At 44.6% G+C, this 15,131-nt stretch overlaps 1 protein-coding gene across 5 annotated transcripts in view; it reads left to right on the forward strand.

Annotated features, from left to right (window-relative positions):
- Nucleotides 1-15,131, forward strand: part of kank1a (KN motif and ankyrin repeat domains 1a) — a 198,621-nt gene that overhangs the window by 173,456 nt on the left and 10,034 nt on the right. For all 5 annotated transcript variants that reach the window (XM_082961593.1, XM_082961594.1, XM_082961595.1 and 2 more), the window contains 4 exons: nt 412-621; nt 9,432-9,519; nt 11,551-11,770; nt 12,113-12,255. In XM_082961593.1, coding sequence (XP_082817719.1) covers nt 412-621; nt 9,432-9,519; nt 11,551-11,770; nt 12,113-12,255 — 661 coding nt within the window. The remainder of the gene's footprint in view (nt 1-411; nt 622-9,431; nt 9,520-11,550; nt 11,771-12,112; nt 12,256-15,131) is intronic.

The following is a 15,131-nucleotide window of genomic DNA, read 5'->3' on the forward strand; positions in this document are numbered from 1 at the left end:
TTATAATTATTATTATTAATCCCGGCCACATTATTATTATAATAATTATTGTTATTAGTGGTAGTAGTATTATAATTATTGTTATTAGTGGTAGTAGTATTATAATTGTTATTATTAGTGGTAGTAGTATTATAATTGTTATTATTAGTCACATTTCAACAAATCTACAGAGTATATACTGTATGTTTTTTCAAATCAATCAGTCAATCAACAGTATCAATCAGTCAATCAACAGTATCAATCAGTCAATCAACAGTATCTACAGGCAGCCCAAATGCAGGAACAAGTTTGATGTAGTATTATGCTGCTGGCTTGTTGTGTTTTCTAGTTTCGTTCTGAAACCTGACTGACATGCAGTAGTTCTGTGAGATGGTGTTGACTTTGTCTTCCCCTGTTGGCGTTCTGATGCAGGTATGAGACAACGTCGAGTGATGAATCAGAGGACAGCAGCTCCTCTGAAACAGAGGAGGAAGAGGAGGAGGACGAGGAGGAGGGGAAGGTGTTCGGAGGAGGAGAGGAAGTTGAAGAGAGGAACACAGAGGATTTCCAGAATGCGGGAGCAGTGGAAGTGGGGAGGAGTGAAGAGGAGGGAGGAGGAGAGAAGCAAGAGATGAGAGAGAGGTGGGTTGATTGAATTCAGGGGAGAAAGTAAGCCGGTACGGCTTCCCGGCAAAATGAATAGTTGGGTTACACCGTACCAGTAAAACAATAGCCTATCATAATCATTCAAATGAAATGCCAAGAAAACTAAATTACACCATTATGTAACATTATCGCATGTCAGCTCCATGAACATTTGCAAATTGATTTGAAAACAGGTGTTATACCCACCAAATTGATTTGAAAACAGGTGGTATACCCACCAAATTGATTTGAAAACAGGTGGTATACCCACCAAATTGATTTGAAAACAGGTGGTATACCCACCAAATTGGTTTGAAAACAGGTGGTATACCCACCAAATTGGTTTGAAAACAGGTGGTATACCCACCAAATTGATTTGAAAACAGGTGGTATACCCACCAAACAGGAATGATTAGTTATTAGAAGCTGTTGTAGGCCCAGACTAGCTTATCCTGGGACTCCAGGAGATAAACAGGGAGGATTAGTTATTAGGATCAGCTATCAGCTTGTCAGAAGCACCACAACATGAAGCACCCTAACACAGGTGGGAGGGACAACATGAAGCACCCTAACACAGGTGGGAGGGACAACATGAAGCACCCTAACACAGGTGAGAGGGACAACATGAAGCACCCTAACACAGGTGGGAGGGACAACATGAAGCACCCTAACACAGGTGGGAGGGACAACATGAAGCACCCTAACACAGGTGGGAGGGACAACATGAAGCACCCTAACACAGGTGGGAGGGACAACATGAAGCACCCTAACACAGGTGAGAGGGACAACATGAAGCACCCTGACACAGGTGGGAGGGACAACATGAAGCACCCTAACACAGGTGGGAGGGACAACATGAAGCACCCTAACACAGGTGGGAGGGACAACATGAAGCACCCTAACACAGGTGAGAGGGACAACATGAAGCACCCTGACACAGGTGGGAGGGACAACATGAAGCACCCTAACACAGGTGGGAGGGACAACATGAAGCACCCTAACACAGGTGGGAGGGACAACATGAAGCACCCTAACACAGGTGGGAGGGACAACATGAAGCACCCTAACACAGGTGGGAGGGACAACATGAAGCACCCTAACACAGGTGAGAGGGACAACATGAAGCACCCTGACACAGGTGGGAGGGACAACATGAAGCACCCTAACACAGGTGGGAGGGACAACATGAAGCACCCTGACACAGGTGGGAGGGACAACATGAAGCACCCTAACACAGGTGGGAGGGACAACATGAAGCACCCTAACACAGGTGGGAGGGACAACATGAAGCACCCTAACACAGGTGGGAGGGACAACATGAAGCACCCTAACACAGGTGGGAGGGACAACATGAAGCACCCTAACACAGGTGAGAGGGACAACATGAAGCACCCTGACACAGGTGGGAGGGACAACATGAAGCACCCTAACACAGGTGGGAGGGACAACATGAAGCACCCTAACACAGGTGGGAGGGACAACATGAAGCACCCTAACACAGGTGAGAGGGACAACATGAAGCACCCTAACACAGGTGGGAGGGACAACATGAAGCACCCTAACACAGGTGGGAGGGACAACAGGAAGCACCCTAACACAGGTGGGAGGGACAACATGAAGCACCCTAACACAGGTGGGAGGGACAACATGAAGCACCCTAACACAGGTGAGAGGGACAACATGAAGCACCCTGACACAGGTGGGAGGGACAACAGGAAGCACCCTAACACAGGTGGGAGGGACAACAGGAAGCACCCTAACACAGGTGGGAGGGACAACATGAACAGACCAGTGGTTGTGATTCCTTTTCTGGTGATTGTTTATAAAAACGGGTCTTCTTTCACACGACAAAATAACTCCCAGTACAGGGTAACGTCCAACGCTGAAACACCAGCCTAACAAAACAAATAAACATAATCTGAGCCGTTTGACCAAAAGGCCGTGGCCAAAAAGAGAAAGCAAAACAACAAACGGCTACTCCTGTCTTAGACTATCGTCTCCATAGTTACAGGAGGAACGCTGCTCTCTACCTATAGCCTGCCTTTGTTAACAGAGACGAGGTGCCCCAGTAAAATAAGCTTTCTCTGAGGTAGGAAAATCTGACGTCCTCACAGGTCCCCGTCTCTACTCCCCATTCTCCCCCAGCTCCTCTCCTGCCACACCTATATAGAGGAAGACACAAAGAAAATGCTTGTGCTTCTAGTTCCCGACAGTGCAGTAATATCTAACCAGGAATCTAACAATTCCACAACAACTTCCTGTAACGTGCGCTGGGAGTCGGGGAGCAAGTTCAGGGAGAGCATAATTTTATGAACAAAACAAGAAACACGAACAACGCACAGACAGGAAACAGAAACAATGACCCCTGGGGAAGGAACCAAAGGGAGTGACATATATAGGGAAGGTAATTAAGGCGGTGATGGAGTCCAGGTGTGTTTGTAAAACGCAGGTGCATGTAACAATGGTGACAGGTGTGCGCCATAATGAGCAGCCTGGTGACCAAGAGGCCAGAGAGGGAGCACACCTGACACTACTTAATACACACAGTAATGGAATGGAATAAGAATATATACATATAAATATATGGATGAGCGATGACAGAGCGGCATAGGCAAGATGGTGTAGAATACAGTATATACATATGAGATGAGTAATGCAAGATATGTAAACATTATTAAAGTGGCATTATAAAAGTGACTAGTGATCCATTTATTAAAGTTACCAATGATTTGAGTCAGTATGTTGTCAGCTGCCTCTGACGTGCTAGTGATGGCTGTTTAACAGTCTGATGGCCTTGAGATAGAAGCTGTTTTTCAGTCTCTCGGTTCCAGCTTTGATGCACCTGTACTGACCTCTCCTTCTAGATGATAGCGGGGTGAACAGGCAGTGGCTCGGGTGGTTGTTGTCCTTGATGATATTTTTGACCTTCCTGTGAAATTGGGTGCTGTAGGTGTCCTGGAGGGCAGGTAGTTTGCACCCGGTGATGCGTTGTGCAGACCGCACCACCCTCGTGAGACCTGCAGTTGTGGGCGGAGCAGTTGCCGTACCAGGTGGTGATACAGCCCGACAGGATGCTCTCAATTGTAAAAGTTTGTGAGGGTTTTAGGTGATAAGCCAAATTTCTTCAGCCTCCTGAGGTTGAAGAGGCACTGTTTCGCCTTCTTCATCACACTGTCTATGTGGGTGGACCATTTCAGTTTGTCCGTGATGTGTACACCGAGGAACTTAAAACTTTCCACTTTCTCCACTGCTGTCCCGTCGATGTGGATAGGGGGGGTGCTCCCTCTGCTGTTTCCTGAAGTCCACGATCAGCTCCTTTGTTTTGTTGATGTTGAGTGAGAGGTTGTTTTCGTGACACCACACACCGAGTCCCCTCACCTCCTCCCTATAGGCTGTCTCGATGTTGTTGGTAATCAAGCTCACTACTGTTGTGTCGTCTGCAAACTTGATGATGGCCCCAGTGTTGAGGATCAGCGAAATGAAGATGTTGTTTCCTACCTTCACCACCTGGGTGCGGCCCGTCAGGAAGTCCAGGACCCAATTGCAGAGGTCTGGGGCCTCAACCTTAGTGATGAGCTTGGAGGGTACTATGGTGTTGAATGCTGAGCTGTAGTCAATGAACAGCATTCTTACGTAGGTATTCCTCTTGTCCAGATGGGATAGGGCAGTGTGATGGTGATTGCATTGTCTGTGGATCTATTGGGGCGGTACGCAAATTGAAGTGGGTCTAGGGTGACAAGTTTGGTAGAGGTGATATGATTGTTGACTAGTCCCTCAAAGCACTTCATGATGACAGAAGTGAGTGCTAAAAAAATTAAATAAAGTGCTACGGGGCGATAGTCATTTAGTTCAGTTAACTTTGTCTTCTTGGGTACAGGAACAATGGTGGCCATCTTCAAGCATGTGGGGACAGCAGACTGGGATAGGGAGAGATTGAATGTCCGTAAACACACCAGCCAGCTGGTCTGCGCATGCTCTGAGGACGTGGCTAGGGATGCCGTCTGGGCTGGCATCCTTGAGAGGGTTAACACGTTTAAATGTCTTACTCTCATCGGCCACGGAGAAGGAGAGCCCACAGTCCTTGGTAGTGTGCCGGGTCGGTGGAACTGTATTATTCTCAAAGCTATGATAATAACCAACGAGAATTCTCTTGGGAGATGATATGGTCGGCATTTGATTGAGAGGAATAGTGTTGTTACAATTACACCATGAGTCGTTAATCATGAAACATACACTCCTGCCCTTCTTCATCACGGAGAGATGTTTATTTCTGTCGGCGTGACGCACAAAGCATCCCGGTGGCTGTACCGACTCTGACAGTGTATCCCGAGAGAGCCATGTTTCTGTGAAACAGAGTATGTTACAATCCCTGATGTCTCTCTGGAAAGCAACCCTTGCCCTAATTCCGTCTACCTTGCTATCTAGAGACTGGAAATTAGCGGGTATACTCAGAAGCGGTGGGTGGTCTGACCAGAATTCAGAGGCACGCGTTCCGTCTTCCTCTTCTGCGGCGACCTTGTTTTGGGTCAGCCTCTGGAATCAGTTCAAATGCCCTGGGTCGTTCAGACAAAGGATCTGCTTCGGGAAAGTCGTATTCCTGGTCGTAATGTTGGTAAGTTGACGTCTCTCTGATATCCAATAGTTCTTCCAGGCTGTATGTAATAACACTTAAGATTATCTGGGCTAACAATGTAAGAAATAATACACAAAAGAATTAAATACTGCAAAGTTTATAAGCGAGGTGGCCCTCTCTGTCCCCTGAGGAGGGTGCTGTCGTGTTTTCGTCCTCCTGCTGGTCACTGAACTCTCACACACATCACGTAGCGTTAGCTAACGAGCCAGCCAGCTAACGTTAGCTAGCTAAACAACAATGAACATAGTGCCAAATCATGTCGTTGCTAGACTGCATGAATCTGCTGGGAGCTAACCATCCAGGTTCAATGTTAGCTAGGTAACATTAGGCTCTAACTAGCGAAGCAAACAGCTGTGGAATACGAATAACAATGTCAGCAACGGAGCCAGACAGCTAACGTTAGCTAGCTAGCTAACAGTACACTTTAGCTTAAGACATGTAGCTAGGTAAACAATTAACCTAGCTAGGTAAACAGCGTGTAAAATCACACTTCATGTAACGTTCGCTAACGAGCCAGCCAGGTAATGTTAGCTAGCTAGCTAACAGTACACTTCAGCTTGAAATGAAATCACTTTCTGTCAAAATTAGAAATGTGTAATATCTGAAAATGTAGCTAGCTAACGCAAGACTATCTTACCTGTATACATCATCATGCATGATGGTCGCGTCTCCCTGTCAGGAATGCCATGCCACAGTTGCCTTTGGTTTGAAGATGTAATCCAGAGACAGGTGTTTTGTCCATCTCTTTAGCTATCATACTCTAATTCCACTGATTTCAAAACGTGATCCTCCAGAGTTTGGAGAGCAACACCTAGCTATGCAGCTACACTACACGATACCTTTTTTTTAAATCAGCGTTTGACAGGATTACCAACACAGACTGACCAGCTCAAATAGACAGAAGGCTTCTATATGGTAGACCAATCCGAACTCTTCTGTTGGCATCTCCAGCCCACTCTTTATTTCAGCCAATCATGACTAGTGGGAAGGTTGCTAACTTTTTCTGTGGCTTAACCAACAAGGCTTGTAATTTAACAATGTTATTTGTGTTTACAGATGGCATACAAGTTTGTTATTAAGGCACATGAAAGTTCACATGTTCCAGAAGGCATTTCTGCCCAAAAAACTAATTTTGATTAAAAAAAAAAGTTTAAGTTCAAACAGCTCTCCTGTGAAGTTGTGACTTGCGACATATGTCTAGTTTCCTGAATCGGGTCACATATAGGAAATGAAAGTATACACATATTTCAAAGAAAAAGGAGGAGAACAACTCGTATGCAAACCGATAGTCCAGCCATCCACATGTTGTCTTCCCCATTTGGTAGCAACTCCTCCAACACTCGATTTCATCCATTCGCTTTTTTCCGCATTGAGGAAACATCTTCTTTCGTCTCCAAAATTCCATTGAACTTTTCTAGACTCTTTTCAGTAGACAGAGACTGCAAAGAAATCCTTCAATTATTGTGAAGGTAACATTTTTCACAAGCTGTGGTACTTACTTAATTGTGCGAAGCCGTGCTTGTTGTTGTGATAAAACAGAGTTTTTTTGGTGCTTTTAATAAAAACTGGGAACTCGAGTAGTCTTTAGGTGTAGAAGGATTCCGACTTTGAATTGCAAGTTGGATGACCATTCAAAACTATTTTCCCAGTCAGAGCTAGTTTTTTTTCCCAGAGTTCCCAGTTTTCTTGAACGCACTGAAGTCTGAAGTCGGGAGATTTCAGAGTTCCAAGTTGTTGTTTTAAAATGCGGCATTTCTACCACTGTTTTTGTTGTTGTTGTTGCGCGCTAGCTCCCTACATTATCACTGCGAGCGCTATTTGATTCACTAGATACTCTACACGCCCACGTTCTGGATAGCACAAAGAGGGACTGATCGAACAGCCAATGGAAAGGTACCCACCCAGCCAGGCTCAGCGAGGAGAATAAGAGAGAGGGGTTGTACACCAAAGTTACACAGAGTCAAATTCAATACGTTAATTCCAAACTACTGACATTTAATAAATTACTAATTACATGACCCTCCCCTGGACTAAATAAATAAAAAGCATAACCGTCCCCCATTTTCCTCCGGGTAACAGTTGCATTCATTTCAACCGGTCCCTAAACGTATTTCTATGATTAGACCCACTGAGATCATACTACATTAACTTCTCTGGGCTAGGTGGGACGTGACCGTCCCACCTGCGGGACACACTATTCAACAGCCAGTGAAATAGCATGGCGCGAAATAAAAAACAGCAAAAATCTCATAATTTCATTTTCTCAAACAATCAACTATTTTACACCATTTTAAAGATAAACTTCTCGTTAATCTAACCACAATGTCCGATTTCAAAAAGGATTTACAGCGAAAGCATAAAATTAGATTATGTTAGGACATAAACTTCACAAGAAAAACCACACTGCCATTTTCCAAGTACGGACATGCATCACAAAAACCAAAAAATCAGCTAAAATATTCACTACCCTTTGATGATCTTCATCAGATGGCACTCATAGGACTTCATGTTACACAATACATGTATGTTTTGCTCAATAAAGTTCATATTTATATCCAAAAACCCCATTTTACATTGGTGCGTGATGTTCAGAAAATGTATTCCCACCAAAACGTCCGGTGAATGTGCACATCAATTTACAAAAATACTCATCATAAACGTTGATAAAATTTACAACAGTTATTGAAAGAATTATAGATATACTTCTCCTTAACGCATCCGCTGTGTCAGATTTTAAAACAGCTTTACAGCGAAAGCACATTTTTCAATATTCTGAGTACATAGCTCGCTATCAAAGCAAGCTATACAGATACCCGCCAAGTTCTGGGGTCGACTAAACTCAGAATTAGTATTATAAATATTCTCTTACCTTTGCTGATCTTCGTCAGAATGCACTCCCAGGACTCCTACTTCCACAAGAAATGTTCTTTTTGTTCGAAATACTCCATATTTATGTCCAAATACCTCCGTTTTGTTCGTGCGTTCAGATCACTATCCAAAGGCATAACGCGCGAGCATAAATCCAGAGACGAAAAGTCAAATAGTTCCATTACCGTTCGTAGAAACATTGTTTACAATCAATCCTTAGGGTCTTTTTAAGATAAAACGTCAATAATATTCCAACCGGACAATAGTGTATTCATTCAAGAAAAAGAAGGAACGGTGCGCTGGCGGGCTCGCGCATCACCAATCCTTTGTCCTCAGGCGGTCCACTCATTGACTGAGCTCCTATTTTCTGCCCAGTAACAGGAGAAGGATGAAACACATTTCTAAAGGCTGTTGACAGCCAATGGAAGCCTTAGGAAGTGCAACGTGACCCCACAGAAGAAATACAATTCTCAGATTTCCCACTTCCTGGTTGGATTTTTCTCAGCTTTTTGCCTGCCATATGAGTTCTGTTTTACTCACAGACATCATTCAAACAGTTTTAGAAACTTCAGAGTGTTTTCTATCCAAATCTACTAATAATATGCAAATATTTGACTCTGGGCCCGAGTATTAGGCAGTTTACTCTGGGGTACACTTTTCATCCGAAAATGAAAATACTGCCCCCTATACCTTAAAAAGTTAATAGGGGTTCTATATGTAATTCTATGATTAGACCCACTGAGATCATATTAATAGGGGTTCTATATGTAATTCTGTGATTAGACCCGCTGAGATCATACTACATTAATATGGGTTCTATATGTAATTCTATGATTAGACCCACTGAGATCATACTACATTAATTGGGGTTCTATATGTAATTCTATGATTAGACCCACTGAGATCATACTACATTAATAGGGGTTCTATATGTAATTCTATGATTAGACCCGCTGAGATCATACTACATTAATAGGGGTTCTATATGTAATTCTGTGATTAGACCCGCTGAGATCATACTACATTAATAGGGTTTCTATATGTAATTCTATGATTAGACCCACTGAGATCATACTACATTAATAGGGGTTGTATATGTAATTCTATGATTAGACCCGCTGAGATCATACTACATTAATAGGGGTTCTATATGTAATTGTATGATTAGGGTGATTAGGCCATAATATAGTAGGTCCCATACCAGTAAGAAACAAAATCTACTTTCACCCCTAGATTTGGAAAATCAAGAAATTGTCCATTTGTCTGAATTAAATTCAGAGTCCTGTCTGTCTGTCTGTCTCTCCAGGTTTGAGTTGAGTGAGAAGATGTTGGCTGCCTGTAACGTGTTGAAGAACCACCTGAATGATGGCAAGGCCTTAGCCAGTAAAGATGTGGTGAGTAACCGTTGTTGTTAACTCTGCTTGTGAACAATTCTACCTCTCTACCTTTCTCTCCATCTCTCTCATTATTCATCTCTCTCTCTCTCTCTCTCAATTCTACCTCTCTACCTTTCTCTCCATCTCTCTCATTATTCATCTCTCTCTCTCTCTCTCTCTCTCACTCTCTCTCAATTCTACCTCTCTACCTTTCTCTCCATCTCTCTCATTATTCATCTCTCAATTCTACCTCTCTACCTTTCTCTCCATCTCTCTCATCATTCATCTCTCTCTCTCTCTCTCTCTCTCAATTCTACCTCTCTACCTTTCTCTCCATCTCTCTCATTATTCATCTCTCTCTCTCTCTCAATTCTACCTCTTCCTCTCTCTCCCTCGCTCCATCTCCCTCATTATTCATCTCTCTCTCTCTCTCTCTCTCTCTCTCAATTCTACCTCTCTACCTTTCTCTCCATCTCTCTCATTATTCATCTCTCTCTCTCTCTCTCTCAATTCTACCTCTCTTCCTCTCTCTCCCTCGCTCCATCTCTCTCATTATTCATCTCTCTCTCTCTCTCTCTCTCTCTCAATTCAACCTCTCTACCTTTCTCTCTCTTGCTCCATCTCATTATTCATCTCTCTCTCTCAATTCTACATCTCTACCTTTCTCTCCATCTCTCTCATTATTCATCTCTCTCTCTCTGGCACACTGTGGTATTTCACCCAGTAGATATGGGAGTTTATCAAAATTGGGTTTGTTTTGAAATTCTTTGTGGATCTGTGTAATCCGAGGGAAATATGTGTATCTAATATGGTCCTACATTTGGCAGGAGGTTAGGACGTTCAGCTCAGTTTCCACCTCATTTTGTGGGCAGTGTTGCACATAGCCTGTCTTCTCTTGAGAGCCAGGTCTGCCTACGGTGGCCTTTCTCAATAGCAAGGCTATGCTCACGGAGTCTGTACATAGTCAAAGCTTTGCTTAAGTTTGGGTCAGTCACAGTGGTCAGGTATTCTGTCGCTGTGTACTCTCTGTTTAGGGCCAAATAGCATTGTAGTTTGCTCTGTTTTTTATTGTTAATTCTTTCCAATGTGTCAAGTAATTATCTTTTTGGTTTCTCATGATTTGGTTGGGTCTAATTGTGTTGCTTGGGCTCTGTGGGGTCTGTTTGTGTTTGTGAACACAGGACCAGCTTGCTTAGGGGACTCTTCTACAGGTTTATCTCTCTGTATGTGATGGCTTTGTTATGGAAGGTTTGGGAATCACTTCCTTTTCGATGGTTGTAGAATTTAACGTCTCTTTTCTGGATTTTGATAATTGGAGGGTATCGGTCTAATTCTGCTCTGCCATCACATACAGAGAGATAAACCTGTAGAAGAGTCCCCTAAGCAAGCTGGTCAGGCCTCAGGTCTGACAGAATCTGTGCAGAAGATCCAGGTGCTGCTGTAGGCCCTCCTTGGTTAGCTCTCTCTCTCCTTGTATTGTCCACTCACTCTGTCCGTCCAAACAATTCTTGTCTCTCTCAGCACAGTAGAGTCAGGAACTAACAGCGATTCCGCTGCAAGTCCATTTTACTCAGGTTTTCTCCCTGCCTGCTTCTTTTCTCTACTGGGCTGTCGGCCCGGCAGATTTCTGGCAGGACGATGCCGTCTGCTCTGACCCGTGTCCTTTCTATATGTTTGCCGTAGCTCAGGAACAATGGAGAAATTAACCATCACTAACATTTATTTAGGAGATTTGACTCACTGTAAAGCAATCCTATTCACATCACAGTAGCACTGGTGAGAGATGGCCACTGTTCTAGCATTCCCTGTGGCTCAGTTGGTAGAGCATGGTGTTTGCAATGCCAGCATGGTGTGTGCAACGCCAGGGTTGTGGGTTCGATTCCCATGGGGGGCCAGTACAAAAAAAAAAAAAAAAAAAATGCATGAAATGAAATGTATGCATTCACTACTGTAAGTCGCTCTGGATAAGAGCGTCTGCTAAATGACTAAAATGTAAATGTAGTGGTTCATAATGCCTGATCATGTCTCTGTGTCGCCATCATCCTCTAGAGAGCCTGTGTGAACACAGTTCAGAACGAGTGGTTCTGTGTGTCCAGTCAGAAGATGGTGGTGCCTGGCATGGTGGAGGACTATTTAACAGCGTTCCGTGACATCTCGCCGGCCATGCTGCGTCACATTGTCAACATGGCGGACGGTAACGGGAACACGGCGCTCCACTACAGCGTGTCACACTCCAACTTCCACATTGTCAAGACGCTGCTCAACGCAAGTGAGGGAAACATTTGTTTTCAAGTTTATGTGACATGTCCTGTCTGCCTAGTGTATCATCATACAGTCTCTGTCCTCCTGTCTGTCTAGTTTAACATACAGTCTCTGTCCTCCTGTCTGTCTAGTTTAACATACAGTCTCTGTCCTCCTGTCTGTATCATCATACAGTCTCTGTCCTGTCTGTCTAGTGTTAAAAAAAAAGAAAGTTGTTTACTTTAAATTTAATGTTGTTGTTTACATCCAGACTGTTGTTGTTTACTTCAAGTTTAATGTTGTTGTTTACATCCAGACTGTATGTTTTTGTTGTTTACTTCTAGAGTAACGTTGTTGTTGTTTATTCCAGATGTGTGTAACGTGAACCAGCAGAATAAGGCTGGCTATACTCCCATCATGCTGTCTGTGCTGGCGGCTGTCGAGGCTCCTAAAGACATGGCCATCGTAGAGTACCTCTTCAGCAAGGGAGACGTCAACGCTAAGGCCAGCCAGGTATGGGGCCAGGGTCCAACCAGGTATGGGGTCAGGGGCCAGCCAGGTATGGGGTCAGGGGCCAGCCAGGTATGGGGTCAGGGGCCAGCCAGGTATGGGGTCAGGGGTCAGCCAGGTATGGGGTCAGGGGCCAGCCAGGTATGGGGTCAGGGGCCAGCCAGGTATGGGGTCAGGGGCCAGCCAGGTATGTGGAAGGGATCATATGTTAGGGGTTCAAGTCAGGTATGACTAGGGCTGTTGAGGTGACCGTATTACTGCCACACCGGCGGTCACGAGTCATGAAGGCAGTCAAATTCCACGGTAACTATGCTTCTCCAAGCTCTGATGCTGCTGGTCATTAGTAGCCTGCCAAACGTGCTAACTGCCTGGTACTCAGCACTCTATTGTCCCTCTAATCACTCTGACATCAATGCAAATGTAATAGAAAATCAAATCAAACACTTCATGAGAGCCCCTGAGCTCATGTTGCGCAACATTTCTACAGGCTATACAATTACGTGAGAAAACAGAGTGATGGCCTCTACTAAAAAGAGGAGGTTCAGATTTCTATAGGCTAGGCCTACTATATTTATTTCTCAGCTTTTCTAATATTAAACACATTGCTTCTCTTTACAACAGGAGTATATCCTACCTGGCTGGCATGAAAATGAACTATGGGAAAAGCTTCCTCCATTCGCTATTTAAGTGCATATATGACATGTATTTTTCCCCTGCTGCCCCTGTTTCCAGGCAGGTGCATGATAACGGTCCATTCTACATCAAAACTAATTTCACACATATATTATTTAGTATATTATTTAGTATATGTAAAGACAAGATTAAATCAGGAATAGTCTGATGGGTGACAATATTAGCCTATCACTTGTGAATTATATATTAGCACTTGTTTATGATGCCCAGCATAAGGCAAGAAAAAAAGTGCATAAGAAAGCCTTTTTTTTTGGCGACTTTTCGAATCATAGTCACACACCTCATGTAGCCTAGCCCATGGGCCAATATGTTTTGATAAGGTTTGTATGACAACTAAAGCGGGCAAAAAACTTCTTAAAATTAAGCACAACAAATCAAAGTTTATTTGTCACGTGCGCCGAATACAACAGTTGTAGACCTTACAGTGAAATGCTGAATACAACAGGTGTAGACCTTACAGTGAAATGCTGAATACAACAGGTGTAGACCTTACAGTGAAATGCTTACTTACAGACTCTAACCAATAGTGCAAAAAAGGTATTAGGTGAACAATAGGTAAGTAAAGAAATAAAACAACAATAAAAAGACAGGCTATATTCAGTAGCGAGGCTATAAAAGTAGCGAGGCTACATACAGACACCTGTTAGTCAGGCTGATTGAGGTAGTATGTACATGAATGTATAGTTATAGTGACCATGCATTTATGATAAACAGAGAGTAGCAGCAGCGTAAAAAAGGGGTTGGGGGGCACACAATGCAAATAGTACAGGGTAACCTTTTCATTACCTATTCAGGGGTCTTATGGCTTGGGGGTAAAAACTGTTGAGAAGCCTTTTTGTCCTAGACTTGGCACTCCGGTACCGCTTGCCGTGCGGTAGCAGAGAGAACAGTCTATGACTGGGGTGGCTGGGGTCTTTGACAATTTTTAGGGCCTTCCTCTGACACCAGCTGGTGTAGAGGTCTTGGATGGCAGGCAGCTTAGCTCCAGTGATGTACTGGGCCGTACGCACTACCCTCTGAAGTGCCTTGCGGTCGGTCAGGGGCCAAGCAGTTGCCATACCAGGCAGTGATGCAACCAGTCAGGATGCTCTCAATGTTGCAGCTGTAGAACCTTTTGAGGGTCTGAGGACCCATGCCAAATCTTTTCAGTCTCCTAAGGGGGAATAGGCTTTGTCGTGCTCTCTTCACGACTGTCTTGGTGTGTTTGGACCATGTTAGTTTGTTGGTGTTGTGGACACCAAGGAACTTGAAGCTCTCAACCTGCTCCACTTCAGCCCTGTTGATGAGAATGGGGGCGTGCTCGGTCCTCCTTTTCCTGTAGTCCACAATCATCTCCTTAGTCTTGGTTACGTTGAGGGATAGGTTGTTGTTCTGGCACCACCCGGCCAGGTCTCTGACCTCCTCCCTATAGGCTGTCTCGTCGTTGTCGGTGATCAGGCCTACCACTGTTGTGTCATCTGCAAACTTAATGATGGTGTTGGAGTCGTGCCTGGCCACGCAGTCGTGGGTGAACAGGGAGTAGAGAAGGGGACTGAGCACGCACCCCTGAGGGGCTCCAGTGTTGAGGATCAGCATGGCAGATGTGTTGCCACCTACCCTCACCACCTGGGGGCGGCCCGTCAGGAAGTCCAGGATCCAGTTGCAGAGGGAGGTGTTTAGCACGACTAAGCCTATTCCCCCTCAGGAGACTGAAAAGATTTCGCCTGGTATGGCAACTGCTCTGCCTCAGACCGCAAGTGCGTACGGCCCAGTACATCACTGGGGCCATCCAGGACCTCTATAAGAGGCGGTGTCAGAGGAAGGCCCTAAAAATTGTCAAAGGCTCCAGCCACCCTAGTCATAGACTGTTCTCTCTTCTACTGCACAGCAAGCGGTACCGGAGTGCCAAGTCTAGGTCCAAGAGGCTCCTTAACAGCTTCTACCCCCAAGCCATGAGACTCCTGAACATCTAATCAAATGGCTACCCGGACTATTTGCACCCCCCCCAACCCCTCTTTTATGCTGCTGCTACTCTCTGTTGTCATCTATGCATAGTCACTTTAATAACTCTACCTACATGTCCATACTACCTCAACTAACCGGTGCCCCCGCACATTGACTCTGTACCGGTACCCCCTGTGTATAGCCTCCACATTGACTCTGTACCGGTACCCCCTGTATATAGCCTCCACATTGACTCTGTACTG

The sequence above is a fragment of the Salmo salar genome, chromosome 15, assembly GCF_965601325.2.
Source record: "Salmo salar chromosome 15, fSalSal1, whole genome shotgun sequence".
Classification (NCBI taxonomy): domain Eukaryota; kingdom Metazoa; phylum Chordata; class Actinopteri; order Salmoniformes; family Salmonidae; genus Salmo; species Salmo salar.